Source organism: Oscarella lobularis, chromosome 10 (genome assembly GCF_947507565.1).
Source record: "Oscarella lobularis chromosome 10, ooOscLobu1.1, whole genome shotgun sequence".
In the NCBI taxonomy this organism is placed as follows: Eukaryota; Metazoa; Porifera; class Homoscleromorpha; order Homosclerophorida; family Oscarellidae; genus Oscarella; species Oscarella lobularis.
This window is the reverse complement of record NC_089184.1, coordinates 895,328-919,880: the sequence shown is the minus strand read 5'-3', so window position 1 is coordinate 919,880 and position 24,553 is coordinate 895,328. Positions and strand designations below refer to the sequence as shown.

The 24,553-nt window shown below is 51.6% G+C and overlaps 7 protein-coding genes and 1 long non-coding RNA gene across 10 annotated transcripts; 4 read left to right on the top strand and 4 right to left on the bottom strand.

The window, feature by feature from the left end:
- Positions 1 to 67: 67 nt before the first annotated feature.
- On the bottom strand, positions 68 to 1,953 carry LOC136192142 (alpha-glucosidase-like). Its single transcript, XM_065980662.1, has one exon. It carries the CDS (start codon positions 1,915 to 1,917, stop codon positions 112 to 114), a length of 1,806 nt encoding a protein of 601 aa, XP_065836734.1. The 5' UTR covers positions 1,918 to 1,953; the 3' UTR covers positions 68 to 111.
- On the top strand, positions 1,940 to 3,941 carry LOC136192145 (uncharacterized). The gene is made up of 8 exons (XM_065980664.1): positions 1,940 to 2,053; positions 2,105 to 2,246; positions 2,300 to 2,468; positions 2,530 to 2,650; positions 2,698 to 2,978; positions 3,037 to 3,129; positions 3,180 to 3,252; positions 3,302 to 3,941. Exons 1-8 carry the CDS (start codon positions 1,988 to 1,990, stop codon positions 3,761 to 3,763), a joined length of 1,407 nt encoding a protein of 468 aa, XP_065836736.1. The 5' UTR covers positions 1,940 to 1,987; the 3' UTR covers positions 3,764 to 3,941.
- On the bottom strand, positions 3,758 to 4,804 carry LOC136192149 (microtubule-associated protein 9-like). Its single transcript, XM_065980669.1, has 3 exons — positions 4,328 to 4,804; positions 3,972 to 4,272; positions 3,758 to 3,917 (listed from the first exon to the last, which is right to left on the bottom strand). The coding sequence occupies exons 1-3, from the start codon at positions 4,442 to 4,444 to the stop codon at positions 3,760 to 3,762; spliced, it is 576 nt and encodes a 191-aa protein (XP_065836741.1). The 5' UTR covers positions 4,445 to 4,804; the 3' UTR covers positions 3,758 to 3,759.
- Positions 3,961 to 11,847, top strand: LOC136192137 (inaD-like protein). 3 transcript variants are annotated; one of them, XM_065980656.1, is made up of 15 exons: positions 3,961 to 4,299; positions 4,359 to 4,398; positions 4,449 to 5,145; positions 5,198 to 5,603; positions 5,662 to 5,783; positions 5,845 to 5,977; positions 6,038 to 6,506; positions 6,558 to 6,631; positions 6,691 to 6,778; positions 6,830 to 6,944; positions 7,008 to 7,353; positions 7,412 to 8,512; positions 8,576 to 9,903; positions 9,962 to 10,235; positions 10,287 to 11,847. In XM_065980656.1, the coding sequence occupies exons 3-15, from the start codon at positions 4,661 to 4,663 to the stop codon at positions 11,760 to 11,762; spliced, it is 6,417 nt and encodes a 2,138-aa protein (XP_065836728.1). In that variant the 5' UTR covers positions 3,961 to 4,299; positions 4,359 to 4,398; positions 4,449 to 4,660; the 3' UTR covers positions 11,763 to 11,847. The 3 variants fall into 3 exon arrangements, with proteins under 3 accessions (XP_065836728.1, XP_065836726.1, XP_065836729.1); XM_065980654.1 differs by having other exon boundaries at positions 4,359 to 5,145; XM_065980657.1 differs by lacking the exon at positions 3,961 to 4,299 and having other exon boundaries at positions 4,351 to 5,145.
- Positions 11,759 to 12,692, bottom strand: LOC136192150 (uncharacterized). The gene is made up of 2 exons (XR_010671109.1): positions 12,259 to 12,692; positions 11,759 to 12,185 (listed from the first exon to the last, which is right to left on the bottom strand). It is a non-coding gene; the product is annotated as an uncharacterized lncRNA (long non-coding RNA).
- A 170-nt stretch (positions 12,693 to 12,862) lies between these two features.
- On the top strand, positions 12,863 to 17,262 carry LOC136192138 (protein patched homolog 1-like). Its single transcript, XM_065980658.1, has 10 exons — positions 12,863 to 13,364; positions 13,434 to 13,713; positions 13,771 to 13,942; positions 13,999 to 14,168; positions 14,229 to 14,429; positions 14,485 to 14,574; positions 14,625 to 14,852; positions 14,913 to 15,911; positions 16,192 to 16,941; positions 17,001 to 17,262. Exons 1-10 carry the CDS (start codon positions 12,904 to 12,906, stop codon positions 17,130 to 17,132), a joined length of 3,483 nt encoding a protein of 1,160 aa, XP_065836730.1. The 5' UTR covers positions 12,863 to 12,903; the 3' UTR covers positions 17,133 to 17,262.
- A 1,328-nt stretch (positions 17,263 to 18,590) lies between these two features.
- On the top strand, positions 18,591 to 22,687 carry LOC136192143 (protein AF-9-like). Its single transcript, XM_065980663.1, has 3 exons — positions 18,591 to 18,697; positions 19,038 to 19,218; positions 19,270 to 22,687. Exons 1-3 carry the CDS (start codon positions 18,686 to 18,688, stop codon positions 20,679 to 20,681), a joined length of 1,605 nt encoding a protein of 534 aa, XP_065836735.1. The 5' UTR covers positions 18,591 to 18,685; the 3' UTR covers positions 20,682 to 22,687.
- Positions 20,656 to 24,552, bottom strand: LOC136192139 (sodium/calcium exchanger 2-like). The gene is made up of 16 exons (XM_065980659.1): positions 23,631 to 24,552; positions 23,337 to 23,575; positions 23,238 to 23,282; positions 23,022 to 23,185; positions 22,864 to 22,960; positions 22,739 to 22,811; positions 22,520 to 22,684; positions 22,308 to 22,470; positions 22,138 to 22,261; positions 21,960 to 22,089; positions 21,810 to 21,912; positions 21,681 to 21,753; positions 21,509 to 21,631; positions 21,223 to 21,452; positions 20,994 to 21,169; positions 20,656 to 20,944 (listed from the first exon to the last, which is right to left on the bottom strand). Exons 1-16 carry the CDS (start codon positions 24,441 to 24,443, stop codon positions 20,810 to 20,812), a joined length of 2,853 nt encoding a protein of 950 aa, XP_065836731.1. The 5' UTR covers positions 24,444 to 24,552; the 3' UTR covers positions 20,656 to 20,809.
- Between the last annotated feature and the right edge of the window lies 1 nt (position 24,553).

Genomic DNA, 24,553 nt, shown 5'->3' with positions numbered 1-24,553 from the left:
TATTCAGCGACGCGCGTATCTGAACTCCTAGAAGAAATCTAAGGAGTCCAGATAATCTCTAGTGAAATCAGGTAATCATAAAAGATTTTTATTCATTATACGTAAAAGCTCTTAGTTCAATGCTATGACTAGGGCTTCGTACGGTAAAACGTTCATTCGGGATAAGTCTATTGAAGAACCAATGTTTGTCATGCTGGTCGACGCCGCTATTGTTCCCGTCTCCGCAAACGACTCTAGCCGGTCGAATTGACGGAGATTAAAGGTCGCTTCTTTCGTCTCGCACAAATTGGAAACGATAAGAAAATGCCTGTCGTCTTCCTTATAGTACTCGCCCCTCAGAAAAACGAAGAGATCAAGGTCAGCGTAAATGGGATAGTACGAATCGCCGCGCAGCGCGCTGTGATTCGCCTTGAGCTCGGCCAACTGACGATACATGCGAAGCATCGACGTCGAATTCTCTTTCTCCGTCGCAACGTTGACCGACGCGTAATCCGGAGCAAGAGGCAGCCACGGGGACTCGGTCAAAGAAAAACCCGCGTTGAGAGCAGACCCGTTCCACTGCATAGGCGTTCGCTCCGCGTCTCGTCCCGCCACGTCGTGTCTTTGGGTCTTTGGCACGTCGACGTCTCTCATTGCAATTTCTTCTCCGTAGTACGACGTTACGGTTCCGGGAAGCATCATCATGACCAGGTAAATCGTTTTCATTTTTTCCACGCCGAATCGCGTGGCAACGCGATGATTGTCGTGATTTCCTATCACCCAGTTTGGCCATCCGTCTTCCGGCATGGCATCCATCCACTTTCTCACCGTTCCATTGAACCCGATTCCCGTCCAATTTTGATTCTCAATCAGCAAGAAATTAAACGGGAAATCAAATTCGTCGCCAGATGTGCCATAATATGACGCCACAACGTCAATGTCACCATACACTTCGCCCATGATAAACCGATCCGAATATTCGTCGACAACCGCTCTCCAACCGCGGACAATGTCATGAACGCCAGGCAAATTCTGCGTATACGTATGCGTCATATTGGCCCAAGATAAATCGCCGTGAACAGTCTCGTTTCTCAATAGCGGATCCTCGAATAGAAAAGCGAAAGCGTCCACGCGAAAACCGTCCACGCCGCGATCGAGCCAAAATCTCAGCACGTCGTTCATCGCTTCGACGACGTGGGGATTGGAATAATTCAAGTCGGGCTGCTCGCGGAGAAATTGATGTAGGTAATATTGTCCCGTAGTGACGTCATACGTCCAAGCACTGCCGCCGAAAACGCTTTGCCAATTATTCGGCGGACCTCGCGTTAGAGGATCGGGATCCGCCCACACGTACCAATCTCGTTTCGAATTCGTCCGATTTCGTCGACTCTCGACGAACCACGGATGAAGATTCGACGAGTGATTGGGCACGAAGTCGAGAATGACGCGAACGTCTCGATCGTGCGCCATCGCGAGGAGAGAATCGAACTGCGATAAATTTCCGAATATGGGATCGACGTTCGTGTAGTTGGCGACGTCGTAGCCGTTGTCCTTCATCGGCGACGCGTAGATAGGATTGAGCCAAATGACGCTGGCGTTGACGTAGCGAAAATAATCGAGACGCGACGCGATGCCGTTCAAATCGCCAATGCCGTCGCCGTTCGAGTCCTGGAACGAACGGGGATAGACTTGATAGATGATCGCTTTTTTCCACCATTCGAGCTCGGGCGCGCACGGCCGATCGACGGCGATTCGATAGACGGCGGCGACGACGAGAAGGACGTTGAGAATCAATGCTAGGGCGACGAGCGCGTAGCGAAGAGTCATCCAGCCTCGTTTGCGAAGACACGGCGGCGGTGGCGTGTCGTCTTTGGGTAGCTCTTCTGCATCTGACTCGTCGCCACTGACATGATCAAGGAGAGTCGTTTCGTCCTGCATGATGCGGCTCTACTGTAGTCTCTGGCTCTACCGTAAGAATATTCTTTTAGCGTACGCTCCAACAAAGAAAATGGGCAAATTGCAAGTGACTCTTCTTCGCTATCTGACCAAGGACGACTTTCGAGTTCTCACTGCGGTAGCTACGTTTATATTCTTTATTCTCGATTGCACAGCGGTTTCTCAAAAGGTCGAAATGGGCATGAAGAACCACGAAATCGTTCCGCCGTCGCTGGTCGCCTCGATCGCCAGTCTGCGAGCGGGCGGCTGCATCAAAATTCTAAAGGAGCTATCAAGGCATAACCTAGTGAGCTGGGAGCACGGAAAACGCTGTAAGAACAAGGGAAAGAATCCGTCCTGTTAGCGCTAGCCTTCTTCTCTTCAGACGAGGGCTATCGGCTCACTTACTTAGGCTACGACTATCTGGCGTTGAAAGCCTTTTCTAGTCGCAGCGTGCTACACTCCGTTGGCAATCAGATTGGCGTTGGAAAAGAGTCTGATATTTACATTGTGGCAGATGAATCGGGTCAACAGTTTTGCCTAAAATTGCACAGGTGAGATGGCACTTTTCACGAACAGCTAAATTTATAATAATTGATTATTTTGACCTTTTAGGTTGGGACGGACATCGTTTCGAAAGCTAAAAGAGAAAAGGGACTATCTGCGTCATCGTAAAAATGCCTCGTGGCTTTATCTATCTCGATTGGCTGCAATGAAAGAGTTCGCCTTCATGAAAGTATGCGCAGTTCTTAACAAAAATATGAGTACTATTTATTGATTTAGGCTCTTTATGACAACGGTTTCCCAGTGCCTCGTCCCGTTGATTTTAATCGACACTGCGTTGTCATGGAACTCGTGAACGGATATCCTCTCCAGCAAGTGCATCACCTTGAAGATGCACCGGGATTATATAGCGATCTCATGAACTTGATTGTTCGCTTGGGCGAATATGGTCTCATACACGGCGATTTCAATGAATTCAATATCATGTTGGATGAAAAGGATAAGGTGACCGTGATTGATTTTCCGCAGATGATTTCAACGTCCCATTCCAATGCTGAATGGTGAGGCAGGGGGGGGGGGGGGGCTCAATGATTTAACATTCTTAATTCTTTGTTGAAGGTATTTTGATAGAGACGTTCAGTGCATTAGAGATTTTATGCGACGACGTTTTAGCTACGAGAGCGAGCGATATCCGAAGTTAGAAGACGTCGTGTGAGTATCAAATAGAATCAAAAATATCTAAATTCCAAAAGTCCTACTAGAAGACGAGGTTCATTGGACGTGCAGATATTCGCAAGCGGATTCACAAAAGACTTGGCAAAGAGCCTAGACGAAGTATATAACATCACAAGCCAGATCCCCCTGAAACAATCATTTCATGTAGGCTCTTGGGCTTGGAGAAGAAGAAGGAGACCCTGACTCCGGCGAAAGTTCAGAGACGGGCAGTGGGGAGGAGGAGGAAGAGGAGGAAGAGGTCGCTTCTTCTGCTGCAGCAACAGCTGAAGCGGCGGAAATAGTAGAGGAGCCTACTGCTAATGACGTCGACTCGAACGACGACGACGACGACGACGACGACGACGACGACGACGATTCAAAAGCGGAGAACGCATTCTTTCGACCTCATCGGGATGCGGCCGCTTCTCGCGGAGGCGACGTCGCTATCGACGACAGCGTCATGCGAACGCGCATGGACGCCGCGCTGATGCGGCATCGCGTGCGACGCGATTTGGAGAAGCGCGCCAAGGCGAAGACGCACACGACGGGCAAGACGAAACGCGAAGCGAAGCAGAAGACGGAGAAGCGACGCGGTCAACGCGACGCTATAAAATCGCTTCAAGACTTCTAAGCAAATCGATTTATTTTCAACGACGAAGAGGAAGAGGGTCGGGACGTTGTGAGACTATCGAGAGAATTTCTCGGACATCTCTGTTCGATTTTTGAAGCTAATTGACCGTCGCAAGCCCACACGCTACAGTAACCGGGAAGATTAGGCGTAGAAGCTAAAGAAGCTACAGTATCACTCATATTGAGGTACGATTGGTTTTGTCCGTTACCTCGTCTCCGTGTCCTTTCCTGTGGGGATGGGGTCAGTGATCGCGTTTTCTCTCTCTCTTCCATCGATTTTCTCTCTTTCCATACCCAATACGCGCCCTGGGATTGTTTCTGTCTGTTTGATTTCGTCTCCCTCGCCGCTCTTTCGCTCTCCCTCGCGCGTCGCCTGTCGCTCGATCCCTCGTCGTATTCGCGCTGCTTTGCCGCTTTCCATCGCTGATAGGCTACTAATCCAGCCGCGCGCTTTGCCTCCCTACGCTCTTCCTCTTCTCTCCTCGCTTTGATTCGCGCCGCAACCGCCGCCTACGGGAGACACAACGTCGTCAAAAGGTCAATCATCTCCCTTGTTTCTTTTTACCTTGCACTGTTCATTTTTTCCCGCTTTCCAGTACTCGAACACCTTTTCGAACTCGATTCGCTTCTTAGCTCGTTCGTCCCCCATCGTCGCAATAGTTGGCAACCGGTTTGTTTTCATCTAGGAGGGTACGAGGGGGGCGAGTGATAGCGAGTGGGAGGACATGACAACCGAACGCATGCGCTCGGCTCCTACGGAGCGAAACGCCACAGAATCGCGACACAGCAATAAGAGCGCGTTCACTCCAATCGGCAAACGAACGAAAGGCGTGGCCTACAAGTTCTACTTCCTCAAACTTCGTCCTCGAACGTCGGAGGGGCGTTGCCTCGCGCGACAATGCCGCTCCGACGGAAAGACGCCGAACGCAGCCTTCGGCTCCTTCGCGAGCTAAAGGGCAAAACGCGCAGCGACGATCAAGCGACGTCGCTGGAGAAAGCGATCGAAATGTTAGACGATTACGTGCACGTTCTCCTGCCGGCGGCGCGAGATCGTCGCGACGACGCCAATCGACGCATTGCGCCGTCGCAATTTCGCCACGCGAAGGAAACGGCGCTGATCGGCGACAATCCGACGGAAATTCGCGTCGTAGCGTTCGACGACGTGAGCCCCGATCATCCGCTTGGCATCCACTTGGACTCGAACTCGGCCCATTCGCGTGGTCCTCGTCATCATCGACAACGAGCGAAAGCGTTCGGCAACGTTTACATTAGCTACATTGATCCCGGCAGCTTGGCCGATCGCGACGATCGAATCGGCGAAGGCGATCAGCTCGTCGAAGTGAACGGACATCGTTTGACGCGCGTCACCGTCGAACGAGCGAAGTAAGACGTCATTTTTTTTGACGTCATAATATTTTCTATTATTTATTTTTAGGTGGTTTGTGGAGAGCGCTTTGCGTTCGGGACGTCTCTCGTTGACCGTTGCAACTAAAGACAGCAGCGCACAGCGACGACGCAAGTCGTCGATGCGACGATTTAGTCATTTTGCTCGTCGAATGTCGAAACAGCAGGAAATGAGCGTCGAAGTTGGAAAAAGAAATCTTTCCGATGATACGGCTGTTTTGAGTCCGCCGCCACAGCCGTCGCCGCCGTCGCCGCCGCCCCAAGATACCGTCGCCGTCGTGACGGCGGCTTCCTTTGATGACGACATATTTAGACCGTCGTTGGGCGGAAGAAGGGAATCGGAGCAGAGTTTGGTATCTGGGACGGCGGAAGCGGCGGCGGCTATTGCTCGCAGCACGTCGTCGCAGACGGGCTTGGGTTCGGTTGCGAGTTTACGGGTGAGATAAAACTTTCGCCTTTTTTTCTGACGTTACGGTATTGTGTATATGCGTGTAGAAGAAGCAGGTGCGTAAAATGCACTTGACAAAGGGTCGATTGGGATTGGGTGTGACGATTGACGGCAACGTCGACACGGGAATTTTCGTCGAAGACATCGAGAGCGGCGGAGCTGTCGATCGGTAATAACCAAACTGACGTACGAGAGAAAGATTCAATACTAATCGAACGATTGCGTCGCAGTGACGGCAGACTAAAAAAGGGAGACGAACTCCTCGTCGTCAACGGCCAGAGCGTCATCGGTAAAACTCGCGAGGAAGCGATGGCAATATTGAACAGTTCGCCGAGCATTCTCCAATTAGTCGTCTCCTGCGAGGTGAGACTCTTACGATGATCCTATAGAGAGAAAAAAATCATTGGGGTTCGCTTGTCGCAGGGAAACTCGACGGCTCATCTTCGCTCCATGTCGTCTAAAAGCCTTCGTTCCGTACACGCCGTCTCCTCGACGACGTCTCTAAAGACAAACGCCGTTCGCGTGGAACCGCCGCCGCCGTCGGAGAAATCCGACGACGAATCGACGAGACAACGATCGATTATATCGCTTCCTACGCCGTCCGACGAAAACGGCCCGACGATCGTCGCAATAAATCGAACCGTTCAGCCGATCACGCCGTGGGCTCGACTCACGGCGTCGCCGTCAAAATCGGCGGCGGCACCGAAAGTGAACACGAAGGGTCCCGCTCCGCCGCCCAAGTCCATAACGTTAGTCAAAGAGAGCGGTCCGACGAAAGGGCTGGGATTTTCGATTGTCGGCGGAAAAGGATCGGCGAAGGGAGATATAGGGATTTTCGTCAAGACGATTAATCTTCAAGGCGCTGCGATTACGGACGGACGACTGAGAGAAGGTGAAAACAAATGGCAGCGAGAGAAATTTCGAATTTTTCCCTTTTTCTTAGGTGACGAGATTTTGGAGGTGAACGGCGTCTCGCTGAAAGACTTCTCCCAGAAAGAAGCGTCTGATTACTTCAAGGCAAAACGAATCAATAACTCGATTTTTTAATGAAATCGAGACTTCGGGGCTTTTTTTAGAATCTTCGTAAGGGAGTCGTTCAGCTTCTCGTTCGAAGTCGGCAAATTGAACCAACTAAAGAAACGGTCCAAGTTTCTCTGGTTAAACGTAAGAAATCTTTAAATTCAGCCTTGCACTTGTAACCCCCCGAAACTTTAGCTTCTGACAAAGGTCTCGGTATCGGCATTGCCGGCATCAACGCGGCCGACAAACACGGCGTTTTCGTGTCGTACATCGCCGAAGATTCCGTAGCATCGCAAAGCGAGAAAATCCTGTACGCAAAAAAAAAACACAGGAAATCGATTCGCGCGCATCCTAGACGTTTTTTGTCTTTCAGACGAGGCGATCGAATTCTTCGCGTAAACGGTCGCGATCTCTGCGACATACCGCTAGCGAGCGCGTCGAAAATCATCGCCGCACTTCAACCGGGCCCCGTGGACATCGTTCTCGAACGCTACAGCAATCCGGCGTACGGCGAAGCGGAGTTTCAGCGCGCCATGGAAATCAGCTCGGCGCAGGAGAGAGCGGCTCAATCGCCGTCGCTCGTGCGACTCAAAGCGGCCGGACCGAACACAATGAGACGATTGGGAAGCATGGGAAAATCGCCGTCGCAAGCCCACCCGTCGCTCGGGCCGCTCAAGACGACGAACGACGAGGAGGAGGGAGCGGAGAAATTTCTTTCCGTGTGTTTGAAACGCGGCCGAAAAAAAAATATATGACTTTATCGTATTTTTTGCTCAGGTTCCTTCGTCTGCCGAAAATTCTCTCGCCACGTCGCCGTCGCTTTTGGCGTCGATGACCGAAATTTTGAGTCAAAAAATGGGTGCGTCGAAACCGGAGCTCGCCGCCGCCGCCGCCGCCGCCGCTTCCGCCGACGAAACGTCGAAACCGTTCGCTCACGTCTCGTCTCGTCTTTCGGCCAACTCTCTTCGCGTCGCCATGGAACAGCGTCTTCAGAATCAAGCGTCGGGAAGCGATACGATGCAGGCGATGGCGCGCCTGCGACGAGCGAAGACGGGACCGCGCGGTCCCGTCGAAACGATTCAGATCGTCAAGCCGGAACGAGGCGGCATGGGCCTGACGATCGTCGGCGGCAAGGGCATGGACACCGAACGCGTTCTCGTCACGGGAGTCGTTCGCGGCGGCGCCGCCGATTTCGACGGCGGCGTGCGAGTCGGCGACGAAATTGTCGCCGTTAACGGGATCCAACTCGAAGGGCTAACGAACGCCGAAATCGTCGGCACGCTCAAGGCGACGTCGCGACGAGTGGAGCTCGCGATTGCGCGCACTTTGGATTCGGAGACGACGACGACGACGACGACGACGACAAAAGCGAACGACTCGTCGTCCGTTCCGCTGGCGAAACCCTCCCAGGCGTTGTCGCAGTCGACGTCGAGTTTGACGAGCATGAGCTCGGCGCTGTCCGAAGCGGTCGCCGCTGTCGATCATATGTTCGTCGATCCGCAGCGGGAGGCGATGATGAAGGCGATTAAGTCGGGAATGATGACGCAGAATGTTCTTCGAGACGACGCGGCGACGGCTACGGCTACGGCGACGCGACGACGTTTATTTGCGGACAGCAAACCGGCGTTGCCGTCATCGCCGCCGCCGCCGCCGCCTCCGTCTGATGCTAAAATCGAGTCGCCGTCGCGTGAAAACGCCGTTAGTCCTTCGGGTGTTCGATTGGAGTTGGAGACGTCAGAGAATGACGCGAGTCGACGCAAGACGAATGAAGAGTACGAGAATTTTCGCCTGTTGGAGTTTGTCGTAGAAAAGAAGCGCGGCGCTTTCCTGGGACTCAGTTTGGAAGTGAGTAAGGGAGATACGAGCAAATTCTATCAGGTACGTACTAAGACAAAAAGAAAAGAGCATTCGAATGTTTTTTTTTTCCTCGCTCTACTGTAGATACGTCGCATTAGTCCATCAGGCATCGCTCACAGAGACGGCCGATTAAAAGTTGGCGATCGTCTCTTCTCGGTCGGCGGAAAAAGTCTTTGCGGTCTCAGTCATTCGGACGTTCTTCAAGCGATGAAAGACGCCATCGGAAAAGTCGTCGTCGAAATTCTTCGAGAAAGAACCGACGACGACGTCGACGTGCCGCCGATCTCGTTTCCGCCGCCGCCGTCTGAACCGCCGCCTCCGCCGGACAGTCCGCCGGCGAGCGAAAAAACGGACGCTCCTCCGTCGAGCGGAGGCGGACGCACGACGAAACTCGATCCGGCGATGGTGAGAAAGCCGTCGTCGTCGGTTCTGTCTCTTCGAGCGACCGAATCGAGAACGTCACTGCGAACGTCTCGAATTTCGCTCGAGAATACGATCGGTTCTTTGTCGTCGATTAAATCGTCGGATGATCCGTCGTTGCCGGCCGATGGCGGCGGCGGCGACTTGAGCGCAAAACGGGGCTCTATCACAATCGTGCCGGCGGCTTTGACGATGCGACAGCGACTCGGTTCGAACGAAACGAGAAAGGACGTCGGAAAATTGACGGCGGCGGCGCAACGAGCGAGGAGTCGAGACTTCGGCGACATCTTTCGTCGCACGTCGACGCCGGAATCGAAACCTACTCCTCCTCCCGTCACTCGTTCGCCGATTCCGACTTCCACTCCTATCTCGACGACTTCGTCCTCGAAACCGTCGATTCTGCTCGCTTCTCCGCCACCCCTTCAGACGTCGGCTCCTTCACACGCACCGCCACCGCCACCACCAACGATTCCTATCTCCAGCAATTCGTCCTCAAAGCCATCGATTCCGATCTCTGCTCCGCCTCCTATTCCGGCCTCAGCGCCACCGAAAATTCCCATTTCAACCCCAGTTTCTCCCTCGAAGCCATCCATTCCTTCAACAACAAATCCTACGTCCACTTCAGTGCCCATAAGTATTTCCTCTCCTATCTCTGCTCCGTCACCCGTTCCAACGTCAGCTCCTATTTCTTCTCAACCACCTATTGTGCCTTCTATTCCTGTATCGTCCGTTCCTGTTCCTGTTCCCACGTCGCGTCCGCCGCCTGTTCCCGCCTCGAGCGCCAAGGACGGCGTAAAACCTGCTGCTACTTTGCTTTCGCTGTCTAAGACGGAGATTCTAAAAGGAACGAGATCGCCGACTCTTCCGTTTGAAATTCAAGTGAAAAAGGGAATTTTGTCGTTTGGGTTGTCTGTTGGACAGGACGGCGATGGAAACATTATCGTTCAAAGTATCGCGAACGGTAGTCCTCTTGCAAAGGATGGCAACCTCAGGCAAATAAATCATTTCCATTGTACTAGCATTCTATTTTTACCCGATTTCTTTTCCCAGGTCTGGTGACGTATTGCTCTCTATTAATGGACAAGATTTCGGCAGCATGTCCTTCGCCAAAGCCGACGGCATCGTTCGTGGATTGCCGAGAGGTAATGTGACGATCGTCGCTCGTGCTCCCAAAGAAGGGTCAAAGCAGCGACATCCCTCACCTCCGTCTCCACCAGTCTCACTTCCTCCTCCTCCTCCTCCTCCTTCTGTTCCTCCCGCGTTTGAGAAAAAATCAGAAGAGAAAAAAGAAGAGGATCCCGAAGAAGGAGTGATCACTTTAATGGTAGGATATATATAAACTAATAAAAGAAACTGGATTATTGCTTTTTCTTAGATCGTCAAACAAGGTTCGCCGTCGCTCGGTCTGACCATCGAAGGTGGAAGCGACACGCCGCTCGCCTGCATTTACGTTCGCGACATCGTCGCCGGCTCGCCGGCGTCCAAAGCAGCGCGACTTCGAATAGGCGATCAAATCATCATGGTAAACGGCGACTGTCTCGTCGGCGTCACGCACGCTCAAGCGCTCGAAGTCCTACGCACGACGCCGCCTCGAATCGAAATGGTCGTCTCGAGGCAGAAAAATTCGCCGCTATTCGCCGCCGCTGCCTCGACGTCAAATCGCGAAGACGTCGAACCGACAGTCATCCAAGTAGCAAAAGCGCCGTCGCGTCAAGAGGAAACGACTCAGCCTCTCTTATCTTCCTTTGCGCCGTTGCCGCAAGAGGAAAAGACGAACCCGTCGCCGCCTACGACGCCAGCACCGACGGCAATAACTCCGCCCTCTTCACCTCGACTCGACAATAAAACGCCGTCAGTCGAAAAGCGCGAGAGTCCAGTGCCACCGTCAGCTGACAACAACAGATCAGCTTCTCCGCCGCTTGATGCTATGAAGCCTCAACTGACGGAAGCGGCTCGCCCGTTGCAGAACGGCGACGCTCTGCACGACGACGAGCGCCGAGCGAAGCTTCTCGACAGCGTCGCCGCCGAGTACGATCGAGCCCAAGAAGACGAAGAACTGATTACGGTAAAATTGAAAAAGAGCGGCGGCCCTCTCGGAATCACCGTCGTCGGCGGCGTCGATTCGACGACTCTCAAGGTAATTCTCATCAAGAAAGTCGTCGCGAATAGCGTCGCCGGTCGCGACGGTCGTCTCCGGAGCGGCGATCGCATCGTTTTCGTCAACGAGCAAAGCGTCGGCGGAACGACGAAGCAAGAAGCGATGGACATCATTAAAAATACGCCGGACGACGTTACGCTGATCGTCGCGCGACGAAAGCAAATGCAGACGGCGAAGCTGAAGGAACGCAAGGTGAGCGTTTCGGTGCGACGCAAGACGTCGGCGGCAATGCAATTTTCCGCCGGCGACGGCGATTTTCCCATGCCGTCCGAGGAGGCAATTATGGAGGGGGATAACGTGTCGATTGCGCCGTCGGAGCGCGGTGGGACGTTGCGACGGCATCGCCGCACGGGATCCGGCTCGTCTATTGGGTCGATCGCGTCGACCGTGCACAAGCAAGCGGCGCCGGCCGCGAATTTGAAAGCCGTCGAGCTGTCCAAGACGCCGTCCGGTCTCGGATTTAGTATCGTCGGCGGTAAGGGATCGGCGAAAGGAGATTTGCCCATTTATGTCAAGAACGTGTTTCCTGGCGGAGCGGCGGCAAAGAGCGAGAGGTTGGCAACGAAGGATATCATCCTCGAAGTCAATGGTAAGGATTTTGGAAGCGTTACGCGCGAAGAGGCGATTGAATTTTTCAAAAAATTGCCTCTGGGACCCGTAAGTATGATCGTAAAAAAAGCGAACACTAATTAATGAACGAAGTTTCACTGTAACTATTTTTTAAACAGTGCACGGCCTGATAGCGGCTTTGTAGCTGCCAACACGTTTTATAATCAAAGTCCTTTGTACATACGTACATACAAAATTCCCGCCGTTAGCGTACACTTCCATAACCCGTATATACAATGGCTACTGTACTAGACTTCAGCCAGCAGCGCCTGGAAACCGTTCCCTCCCTCACCAAAGACGTAGAGGTAATGCACGTCAAGAATGATAGATCTAATTAAACTCGTGACCGATTCTAACTAGAGATTGGATCTATCGCGTAATTTTCTGCGTTCCTTTCCGGCCGATTTCGCCTCCACGTGCACGCGCTTGACTCACCTGTTCCTCGGCTGCAACGAGCTAACCGCCATACCGCCGTTGTCGACGTTAGAGCTCGTCGAAGAGCTCCACCTAAACAATAATCGCATTACGAAAATAAACGACGGCTTGCGAAGTCTCGTGCGCCTGCGAGTGCTCAACTTACGCGCGAACCGAATCGCTACACTGGAAAATCTCGCCGAGAATGCGCACCTCGAATGGTGGGCGTGGAGCTATGCAAAGAATTCGACAATTTAGCGCGGGCCGCGGGTCGTTACGGTACACATGTTTAGGCTATCGCTCTCGGGCAATTGTCTGTCGCAAATCGATATGAAATGTCTCGCGGCGAGCGGGCCTCGTCTACGCTTTCTAGGACTCTACTGCAATAAGGTTCGGTTCTGTTCACCATAAAAAAACTGTTGTCAAAACCGCCGAGTGGTGTTTGTTGATACAGCTTGGAGACATCGCCGCAATCCTGGGCGTACTTAGCACCTGTGTGCAGTTAGAGGAACTAACGGCTGGCTGCAATCCGTTTTCGCGTGGCCGCCCTTTGCGCGCGCGCGGCGAAACGGAACACTTTTGGCGGCAAATACGAGAAGCGCGTCCAAGCATCGCGTGGATAGACATGGAACGAGTGTAATTTTATTTTTACGCGCGCGCGGGAAATTTATGTTTACGTTTACGCGCCAGCTTGTGTGTCTTTCACGTGACGTAATGCACATGGGTGTGTACACAAGATATAGAGGCGTGGTTTGAACGATCATCCCACTGTGAGCCCATTTCGCGTTCGCCGCCGAACGTGTCACGGCGCATGACGTTCGACGAAGGCAAACCGGACGATATTCGTCTCGCCGAAGCCGACTACGCCCTCGCGCAGATCGACAAAGGCAAGGCGACCGGCAATCGGCACGTTTTACGCTTTCGTCGCGGCGTCGAGACAAGGTTCTCGAGTTTGGGCGAGGGAATCGGTCGCTATCCGATCATCGCACTCGTTCTCGTACTCGCGGTGTGCGCGCTTTGTGTACTCGGCTTTCTGCGCGCTCGATTCGAGACCGACGAGTTGGAGCTATGGGCCGAAAAGGGCGGACGACTCGAGGACGAGCTCGCCTATACGGCCGCGCAGCTCGGCGCTCATTCGTCGAGTTCGAGCGAGATTCTCATCCAAGAGGCGAAAGAGGGCGAGAATGCGATTAGTCGCGAAGCGCTCGACGAACATTTAGCCGTTATTGACTTTGTAGCGAAATCGGTCAACGTAACAAAATGGGGACGACAGTAAGCGATGTCATCATAACTAGAGATGAACAAGCCCCGGGCGGCACTTTGACTGTTTTTTTTTTCAAGGTGGAATTATCGCGACCTTTGCTTTGCTGTCAAACCGCCGCCGACCACAGTTTCCTCTTTGGATGACGTCATATTCGACGAGATGAATCCGTGCGTCGTTCTCTCGGTGATGGACTGCTTCTGGGAGGGCTCTTTCATACACAATCCTGCCTCTCCGCTCAACATATCCGTCGACGGAAGTGACTATCGTCGCTCGGTCAACTGGTCGTCGTTGAATCCCCACGAACTCATAGACGAACTTAGCAAGGCTGATAATCCTTTGGACGAAGGCATTCGAACGGTGAAAAATTCAAAAAAAATTTAATTAGGAATTTTATTATTTACTAACGCGCGCTAGGGTCTCGAATCTGCTGGATTTGACGGCTACGTCTTCAAACCGTGTCTGCACCCGGAGAATCCTAAGTGTCCATCAACGGCTTCAAGAGTCGATATCACAGGGGCTTTGCTAGAGGGATGTAAAGGATACGCATCAGCTGCCATGATATGGCCATCTCAGATTCTTGTAGCAGGTCAATAAGGAAGTGGTGGAATTAATTGAGCTATCTGTTGATTTATTGATTTCTAGGAACGGATTGGAAGACGGGAGGTCCGTCTAAGGCTGTACAGGCGATTTTTCGATTGCACAGCATAGAAGAAATATTGAAACTGCTGACTAGAAAGAGTGGCAATGACTGGGAGCCAACCACTGATGACGCTATTGAACTCTTAAAAGAATGGCGAAAAGAGTTCAGCAAAGTAGGGCGGGGAAAAAATTCTGAAAATAAATACATTATTATTAAGTATTGACTTTCTTAGCGTGTTTATGAATTCGAAGAGAACTTGCAGCGCACCGTTGTTCACGTGTGGACGACGGACTCGGCGACGGATGTCATCGAGCAGTTTTCAACTGGAAGTCCCGCGCTATTGGCTTTGGGCTACGTGTTGATGATTGTCTATGCTGGATTCGTTTTTCTCAACATCAAATCGTTTGTCCATTCGAGAGTCAATGTTGGAGTGGTAACAGTTCAGTTCACACTTTGCATACTTTTTTTTTAATTTTTATGTTCTAAAGGTTGGCGTTATTCTCGTCGTGATTTCGACGCTCGCCGCACTCGGTTTCTCATCTCTATGTGGCATCGCTCTGAATCCAACATCGACTCAGGTTCGAGATATCGTCCATTTTTTCAAGCCTTCATAATATTCTGGGTCCAGGTGCTTCCCTTCCTCGTCCTGGGTCTGGGCGTCGACGACATGTTCGTCATGGCGCACGCCTTCTTTGCCACTTACCGCGACCGAGCCAACGTTCCCGTTCATCAAATAACAGGGGAATGCCTGAAGCGAGTTGGACAGAGCATTACGCTGACGTCAGTCACAAACGGAGCCGGCTTTCTGCTCGCCGCCATCGTTCCAATACCGGCTATGAGAGCCTTCGCCATTCAGGTAACTATCATCCGCCCGAGAGATGTTTTTTTTCACTGTGGGTGGTGGTGGTTTCTTTAGGTTGGCATTTGTGTGATCTTCAACTACTTCGTTCTTCTTCTCGCCTTTCCCGCTTACTTGTCTATTGACGCGTATCGCTCCCGGCTACGTCTCTGCGACATGTTCTGCTGCTTTCGCATTTCACAACAAAACAAGAACTTTAACGGCGTAGCTGTCGCCACGACAACGAACGGAGCCTCTCGAGTGCCGTCGTCGTCGCCGTCGCCGCCGCCGCCGCCGCCGTCAAACGCAAAGACAAGCGGACAGGCGACGAGACCAACAAAGAGGTCAACAGAAGATCTTATCGAGCGTTCTGACGGCGTTCCCGTGACGACGTTGATTGGGGCGAGAGTCGACGAAGAGCGTAGTCCTCATTCGGAGGCAAAGGCGTCGTGTAGTTGGGAAAACTTTGGCGATTCGTTCGTCAATTTCTATTCGCCCCTTTTGCAGAATCTCGTGGTAAAGTTCATTGTGCTTGCGCTCGGATTGGCGCTTCTCGGCGTCGGAATTTGGGGCGCGACGAACGTCGAAAACGGGCTCGATTTGGTCGAGGTCGTGCCATCCGGCACGCGGCAGCACGGTTTTGTGGAAGCCAGCCTGAGGCATTTCACGTTCTACGACATGTACATTGCGTTGGACAATCGCAATGACATTCCAAGCAAACAGAAAGAGTTACTCGAGTTTCATCAGAAGTTCGCCTCGGTGCCTTACATATTGACGAAAGATGTTCCGACGGCGGACGGAAAAGTTGTCAAGCAAGTTTCGGAAGATTTTTGGTTGCAGAAGATGATCGTGTTTTACGATTTGTTCATGAAACAGTATGTGAATGCGTCGGCGGAGGAAAAATCTCTTTTAGAATCATTTACCGTTCTTCTGATGGATTTCTATTTGTTGGGGCAAGTTGGAGACGGAAGTTACGATGTCGCGTTGGCTATTCAGCCGAATCGGTCAGTTATTTCTCAAGTGGACGGGGTCAAAGTGATACCGGAAGAGAGATACGACGTCTATCTCACCGCTTGGGTAAGAAACGCAGTCACTGTATCGATTGGGTGTCTTTGGTAAAAGACATCTAATAACAGATCAGAAAAGTGGCAATTATTTTGATTCATGCAAGCGTCTGTGTTATACCTCCTAAGGGGTGCCTCTGACTTTTGCCAGACCGTTGTGATAACCTAACTATGAGAGCTTCCAGGAAATAGACTTTACTAACGAGTAGGAGTCCTTTACGTGTTGACCCTATTCCTCATGGGAGTCCCTCGGCCTTCATACTAACCTAACCTAAATTCTTTTTCTTTTTCAGGTTAACATGGATATCCTCAATTACGAAACAGCTCAACCCAATTTCCGTCCTCTCATACCCACCTGGCTCCCAGCAACGACAGTAAACATACCTCCGGCGCCGGCGGCGACTTACGCGCAAATGCCCATGTACGCTGACGGCCTCGCCACGTCGTTCGACTTCATCGAACTTATCAAACAAACGCGTGCGATTTGCGAAGCGGCGGAAGCCGACGGCATCTACGCGTACCCGCGCGGATCGCCGTTTACCTTCTACGAGCAATACATCGGTCTCCAAAATAGTCTTCTCCTCGCCGTCGGTCTCATTCTCTTGGCGTGCTTTCTCGCCACGTCCCTGCTTCTCTTGAGCGCTTGGACGGGCGTCGTCATGGTTGTCATGCTGACGACGATTGCCGTCGAAGTGTACGGGTTTCTCGGGCTCGCCGGCATTCAGTTCAGCGCGATTCCCTGCGTGACGGTCATCGTTTCAGTCGGTGCCGCCGTTGAATTCACAGCGCCTCTTTGTCTCATGTTTCTCAAGTCGACGGGGTCGGGCAATCAACGGATGCACTGCGCGCTTTTCTATCGATTCGTGCCGATTTTCAATGGAGCCTTCAGCAGCTTTCTCGGCTTCATCATGCTCGCCTTTTCCCAGTTTGACTTCATTGTAAAATATTTTTTTGTCGTCTTTATTGCTTTGCTGATTACCGGCGTTTTCAACGGGCTCATCGTCTTGCCCGTCGTTCTCTCCCTCGTCGGTCCTCCACCGCAGGTAGCACGACGGAATTTGGTGAATTTCGGTTTTCACTTGGCTTGTTTTTTTATGTGCAGGTGAAAGTGATTGATAAACCCACCGCCAAAGGCTCGACTGACAGTCCCGGTCCGTCTTTGTCTATGCATTCCTTGTCTGTGCATTCGCAGCTTAGTGGTAGACTGGCGACACATGAAGGTACGCCCGTTTAGATCTTTTGACCCTTATAGTGATTATTCACAAATTCACATTAGCTCATTTTTTTCTTTTCTGTAATTGAATATGTATGAATAACGTACGTCTGTTAAAAATCTCCTACACGTATTGATAAAATGAATAATAGGCCTTTATAGCACTTGCATGCATTCATCAGGGACGCGTCTTTTGTAATTTTCGTCACGGATTTCGTCACTTGCCTCCTGCGTTTCTCGATCTGATTTTCTAGTAACGCAGGGAGCGTAAGGCAGAAGCTCTTCTATTTAATTGGAATTTCAAAAAGTTTATGTCGATCCTTTTTCGTTGCTGCCGCTACGGCTGCAACGCAGGGTAAGCAAAAATGACTTCTGTGGTAACTTAGGGCGACAGTAACCGACGTCTTTATAGGCTTTGTTTCGTGGCTCCGTGGCCGGCCCCTATCGGCGCACTTGGTCGTCGGGGCCGTCATCGCGACGTTCGTCGTTCACTGCGTTTACGAGATTTTGACCTGGGTTAGGTTCATAGTGTTAGAAAGAAGGAAGCGTTTCGATGTCACGGAAGACGACGGTGAGATCGTGACCCTTTGCGGGGAAAAGGAATTCGACCGGTTCGTCGAGAGCATTCCCATTGGCTGTTATTTGTTCGACAAAGAAGGGAACAAAATGCCTACTGGTTACAAATATTTTTCTTCTGGTGAAATGTATTTTGTCCTACGTCCAATCAAGGCGCCTCATCCATGGTCCATACCAAAAGGCTCACATCCAAAAGAGAGACTAGAGGCAGCAATGAAATGCGAGTTTTGTGGCTTTGGGAATTTTGCTCGAAAGTTTTATATTTTGAAAACTTCCAAAAAAAGAAAGAGAAGAGGATTGAAGATGAAGGCATTCAAGAAGGGTGTACAAGAAGAGTGTGTACAACAGTGCGAATTTGATCTCAGTATGGTTAGTAGAAACAAGTGGATTTTGGGGGAGATAAAGAATGGTGGTTCAAATGTAATGGAAGCAGCAAGAATGTTTGCTAGCAAATGCTTTCAATTCTTTGAGAGTATGCCGCATCTATACACGAAGAACTCCAATCATTTCAAAAAAGTACCAATTGAGATGCTCACAAAGGTCGGACAAATAGAAGTCTGGTATGTTGCAGCCGCAGACAACTGGAATCAACAGAAAGAGATGGAAAAGATCGACAGCAGAGCTCTATTTTCTTTATTCAATATGAAATATTTGAAAGATGTTACTGTGAACAAAGTGATTATCTGTACCAGAGATGAGCTTGGTTATTATGTTGTGCAGCAGAAGTTTTCTGCTTAAAGCTGTAGAACCATGTGCTTTTTGCTCTATAATTATATGTATGCATGTGTGTGTTTTTAAGGATCTATCCAAATATAATCTCTGTGTGTGTGTGTGTGTGTGTGCATGTGAGTACGGTATCTCGTGATTTGGGCGACTCCCAGTGGCGTCACGCGTTGATATAAAGGCTGCTCAAAAATCTTTTCTGTGCAGTCTGCCTCCGAGTACCTCGACTTCGTGCGCAGCCCTGCTCAAACCACTGAAGGGTCCTATTCTCGTCGATGGCGGAAGACGTACGTACGACAAGCCATCGCGACCCCGCTACTTCCACATTCGCTTCCTCCGTTATTGCGATGAGACTTACTTAGTCCACGAGCGATCAGCCGCAACAGCAAATAGAAAGAGAACCTTCCTCGTCGCTCTCACGCTCCCAAAGCGAACGGAGCGATTGCGGATCACCTCTTTGTCTTCCTTCCCTTCTTCCACCCCCCAAAAAACGCGCAAGGGCGTTGGCGCTGGCGCGGGAGGAGTGGGGGAGGCGTAGAAATCCAAAGCGACGAAACACCGAACCCAGCCCCCAAATCCAAATTGATAATATATTATATATATACTGTGTTTGCATAATATTTTTAGACTATCGTTCAAATTGTTATTGTCCTTGGTCACGACGCGCGCGCTCGGACGGCGACGACAGGCGACGGTTTTACGCACGACTGGTGCTGCTGGGTGCGCGGCGACCGTCAGCCGGACATTCACCATTTCATAGAGAAAGTCGTCTTTCATTTGCACACGTCCTTTCCCAAACCAAAAAAAGGCAAGGAAGGAAAAAAGTCCGAAAATTTTTAATTGGAATTTTTTCGTCTAGTTATTAAACAGCCTCCGTACGAAATTCGAGAGAGCGGGTTCGGAAGTTTCGATATGCACATCGACGTCTACTTTCGCAATCGAGACGAACCGCGTATGGTGAGGTACAAGTACGATCTGTGCCTGCCCGAGTGCGGCCAGCCGCCCATTCACACGCAACGTCGCGAGATGCTTACATTTTCCAATCCACCTCACGAATTCTGTCAACGTTTGATTCAATCGGGGGCCTCGTTGAAGTGCGGTTCAGTTCCGGCGAAATCTGCTGCCGCCGCCACCGCTACGGCGCCACCGCCAGCGGCGGCGGCGGCGGCGGCGGCGGCGGCGGCGGCTCCGAAGCGTAAGTCGACGAAGAGCGGGAACGATGGCAGTCAACCGGCGAAAAAGAAGGCAAAGGAGGAATCGTCGAAGAAGAAATCCGCCGCTGTTAATAAAGTCGAACAGCGGTCGTCATCCTCTGCTGTAAAGAGTGCGGGAGGAGAAGGGCTGAAGAAGAAGCCGCCGCTGGGGCAACCGCAGGAGGGACAGAGGCCGAATCCGATTAACGCGTTGCTTGAGGAATTAGGGAGCGGGAGTGGGAGCGATAGTGATAGCGATTTGGACATAGGAAAGTTGGGCGGCGGCGATCCTACGCCGACCGTTCAGCCCAAAGCGACGCCCGCGAAATCAAAGGTGGCGAAGAAAGCGGGCGGTGGCGGCGGCGGCGGCGGCGGCGGTGGCAAAGAGAAACGAAAGGAGAAGACGCCCACCTCTGCTCCAACGTCAGCTCTCCTCAAATCAAAGGACGTCCCAAAGAGGAAGAAGGAAAAACCGCCGAAGGCGGCCACCGAAAAGACGAAGGAAAAAGAGAGCGGCGCACCGCAGTCGAAAAAGGAGTTCGTCACACCCGCCGCTTCCAAAGTAGCGGGGATCCTAAAGAACCGAATACCGAAGAAAGTTCCACCGTCTTCTCAGCCGGAATCTGCGAAAAAGGAAGATAGTAAACCGATAAGTCTCCCCCCGTCAAAACCCCCCGTTCCAGAGCCAGCGAATACGCGCAGCTCGAGCGCGAGTAGTAGCAGAAGCTCCAGCAGCTCAAGTAGCAGTAGCAGTAGTAGTGATAGCAGCAGCAGCAGCAGTAGCAACAAGAGCAGCAGATCGTCGTCTCCGGTCGCTAAAACGACGGTCGCAGCAGCGCCGCCGCCACCGCCACCGCCACCGGCTACGGTCGAAATCGATCGCGAACAATTGTACAGGCAACTATCGGAAGTCAGCAACGCGCAATCGCTTCAGAAGATCGTCGATTTGGTGGAGCCGACGGGAAACTTTCAAATCGGCGAAGAAACGCTTGATTTTGATTTGCGGCAGATCGACGAGGCGACGCTGCGACGAATGCAGCAGCTAATCAAACCCCCAAAGAAGACTCTAAAGGCGTAACGATTTATTAATTAATTAATATCCCCCCCGGTTCATTTCTTGTTTTGGGCGGCGATGACGAATTTTCGTCCCCACCTCCACTTTGAGAGTTTATTAATTCAGATTTGTCTTTTTTTTAGTCACCGATATTAAAACTCGATGTTTGGCACGAGTTCGTATGAACGCAGCGAAGAGAAAATTATGTAGATAATCCACAGGAAGAGTAGGAGGAGCGCCGTCGCTCGTTTTTGCCACATCTTGCCGCCCAGCTCGCCTCCAATCACCTGGGGGGACAATAGACGATGAGTTTCGCTAATTCAATTGGATCCGTACCTGTCTGCGAAAGATGAGCAGAACGAGAGCGACGAACGCGCAGACAGTGAACAAAATGACGGAAAAGGTGATGTTAAAGCGCGAAATGTGATAGGTCTCGTCTTTCGCTGCACGACTAGTGGCCGAAATCGCCCACGGAAGACCGAGACCGAGAAAGACGTTTACGCTATTGCTCCCTGTGAAGAGAGAAGTCGAAAAAAAAATGAAAAAAATAATACAAGACGCGTGCCTGTTATATTTCCGATGGCGGCGTCGGCGTGCTCTTCTTGCATTGCCGCTGTTCGGCTCGTGAACAGATCGGGTAGACTCGTTCCCAGAGCGACGATCGTAATGCCGGTGACGCTCTGGCGAAGTCCGATGGCGCAGCCGAGCAATTCGGCCAGCTGCTGCACGACTGCGATGCAGCCGAGTATGTAGATGAGCGAGACGATGAAGGCTGCCCATCCGCGTAAACGCGAACTGGATTTTTTGGATCGTTAGGAAAGAAACGGCGTCTGCATTGATGAAAATGTTACCGGGGTGGAATCGTGGCAAAGAGGACTTTCCACGGGAAAGTGAGGAAATGTCTAAAGCACTCTGATCGACTTGGTTTCATCGGTTTTCCGTTCTCGTCGTGGCGAATTTCAATTGTGAGAGCTCTACGAACAGGCGAGATTACGGTTGAAAGTTTGTGTTGCAATTTCTGACTCATAAAACTGTGCTTCCCAGGAGTCCTCGCCCGAAAACAGCGATACGTTGTCGTTTTTTACAATCAAGTTATCTGCAATAAACGTCTGATGAAACGAATAACGCCGCGGTTGTGACTGCCGGCCCAACCTGAATTGGTTGGAGATAGAATTGCAACAGCCGCACTTTTCTCTCCCAGCAGCGCTCCGTGATCGCTCGTCGACAGGCTGAAGACAAACGTCTTATGATGAAGCTATGGGAACTCAAACAAATATTGAAGTGGTGAAGTGATTTACTCACGTTCTCCTTCGGGTTTATGTGAACTACGACGGTCTTACTGGCCTCGCCGTCTTTGAACTCCACAATCTCGGTCGTATCTACGTAGTGCACTCCGTCTGATAGTAGCGCTCCTCCGATTGCTGTACCGTCACTAAGAAAAGAGACGCGGAAAATGAATAATTCTATACGTCGTCTTTACATTGTTTTGCATTGGACCGTCACCGTGCCATCGCTCCCGTTTGTTCGTAGAATAGTCGCCGTCACAATACCATCTTCGTGATCGGCTCTGTATTGAAAGTCGCTAAACTGAAATGTTCCCGGCTCTGCAAAAAGCGTCATATTTCGCTACGGGACGGGATTCGATCGCACTATCATCTTCAATAATTGTTATGCGAACAATATCTGGACTGGCCAGAATTGCCGGTCGACTTGGGCTCTTCAAAACGACGTAGAAGTCGTCGTCGCTACCCAAAGCGCTCGTCGTCATCAGAGGAATCGTTATCGTGTGACGCGTCTCTCCTTCGGCGAAACGCTGCAGACCTCATTTCAAAGGCTTCAAGCGAAATTATTTTTCATCTAACCAGTGTTCCCTCCTTCTTCTTATAGGCGGACCCTGCCTTTGCCGCACCGTTTCTTGTTTCAAAGTGCACGGCGACAGTGGATACAAAATCGAGCTCTCTAAGAAGGGAGTTTGGCGACGGAGTGTCATTGTGCTTGTCTTTATCGTCACTGGAAGTACTATTGGACTGCAAGCCACACATGATTTCCGAGGACTGTTTTGAAGTCAATTCTGCTCTCACCTTCTCAAAATAAGGAACGTTGGGATGATGAGCGTTTTCGTGTCTCAAAGCACTCGAGTCGCTGTATCGTTGACTACGGAGAAAGCGAAATGGGGCTAACGGTATTTGATTCTCGTTGCACGTACCTGCGACTTGGCGGTCCGTAAACGACTTCGACGTCGACGCTGCCGGCACTTTTGTAGACTGCGTACGTCGACGAGGAAAAATAGAAGTGACCGGTTTCTGCAAAATTTCAAATCGCGATATTCATACTCCGTGGAAGAAGCGACCCATTTCGCCGCACTCAATTGTTTGGATTTCTTCGCGCCCGCCTGCATCTTCCACAGCGCGCGCTGTGCGCAGAGTGCGTCGACAGCCAGAGACAATCTTGCTCCTCCTCCAATGGACGACATTCGTCTCTCCGAGTTCGATCGGCCGAGGAAAGCTCGCATAGCGGCATGACGTATCCTTGAACACGAAATGGGATTAGGGAAAAAGAATCTCGCGAATGAAAGCACACCTGGCTCTTGCCATCAGGTGGCTTTCTTGCTTCGCTTCCGCACAGCTACGGATACGAAACCTGTCATCGACGCATATTTTCTCCCTTATTTTATATCACCTTCCTCTCCTAGATTGAAAAGGCGAGGAAGTGGCGCTTTCGCCACGCAGCTCCGAAACGACGGTGGAACAGCGTTGAAATTTCTGAACGTCGTCGTCGGCGACGGCGACGACGCCAGCATCGCCGACACTGTCGTCTTGCGACGGCGGGCTAAAAGTCGACGTTCTCGGAAATGGACTAGCTGGAGGCGCTCTATCAAATGGATTGACAATTTTCGACGTTCGCAATCCATTTCGCGTCTGCACAAAAAACGGTAGAAGAAACGCGTTCCAGTGCACGCCTGTCGCCGTTTACCATCGGAATAGCGGTCACAGGTCGAAGTGGCGCCGTTTTTATTGGACACTTGTGACACCACCAGCGACGATCCTGCGCCCAGGCGACGAGCACGAGCGCGGGGAAAAAAGCGAGAGTGATCCACGCTTCCTCGACGCTGACCACTCCCGGCGTGACGAACTCGACGACAATCAGGAGCCAAATGTAGGCGAAAAACGACCAGGCCATTGTCACAATGAACACCCCGTACTCGTGAATTCGCCGAGTGCGCGGCGACGGCACGCTGACGATGCAAATGGCCGTAATGACGAGTAAATTGAAGGCGGCCGATCCGACGATGGTGAACGTGCCGAGACCGCCGCCGGCTCGTTGGGGCGTCGTCTTCAGGCTGATCTCCTCCAAGCTCTCGAGAATGGCGAGCACGATCTCGGGCGCCGAACTTCCCAGCGCCATCAACGTCAAATTGGCGACGGTTTCGTTCCACACGAGTACGTACCGCACTTCCGTCGTCTGGCGTTCGGGATCAAAAACGGTTACCTTGCGTTGCTGGCTCGTTATGATCTCGATACTTCCCATAAACAGATCGGAAACTATGGCAATGCCGACGAAGAGGTAAGAGAGTGCGACGAGGTAGAGCGACGCGCGAAGCCAGGCGGGCCAGAGATTCTCGGCAGGGAGTAGGATCCAGCTCTCGCAAATCGTTTCGTTAGGCGAGACGTACTCGACGACGAAGCCGCGGCTGTTGTTGAACGTGCGTCGAAATAGCGTTGTCAGTGCGGCGTTCGATGTGCCGTTCGATGTGCCGTTCGGCGAGGATGTTGGGCTCCAGTCCATGCTCGACTCTTCGGCGCTAAAAGGACAACTATTACGACGAGACACAAAATCAACAAGTATAGGTAAATCTAGGCAACGGATATCAGACGGAAGTTTCTTCTCGTGGCTTC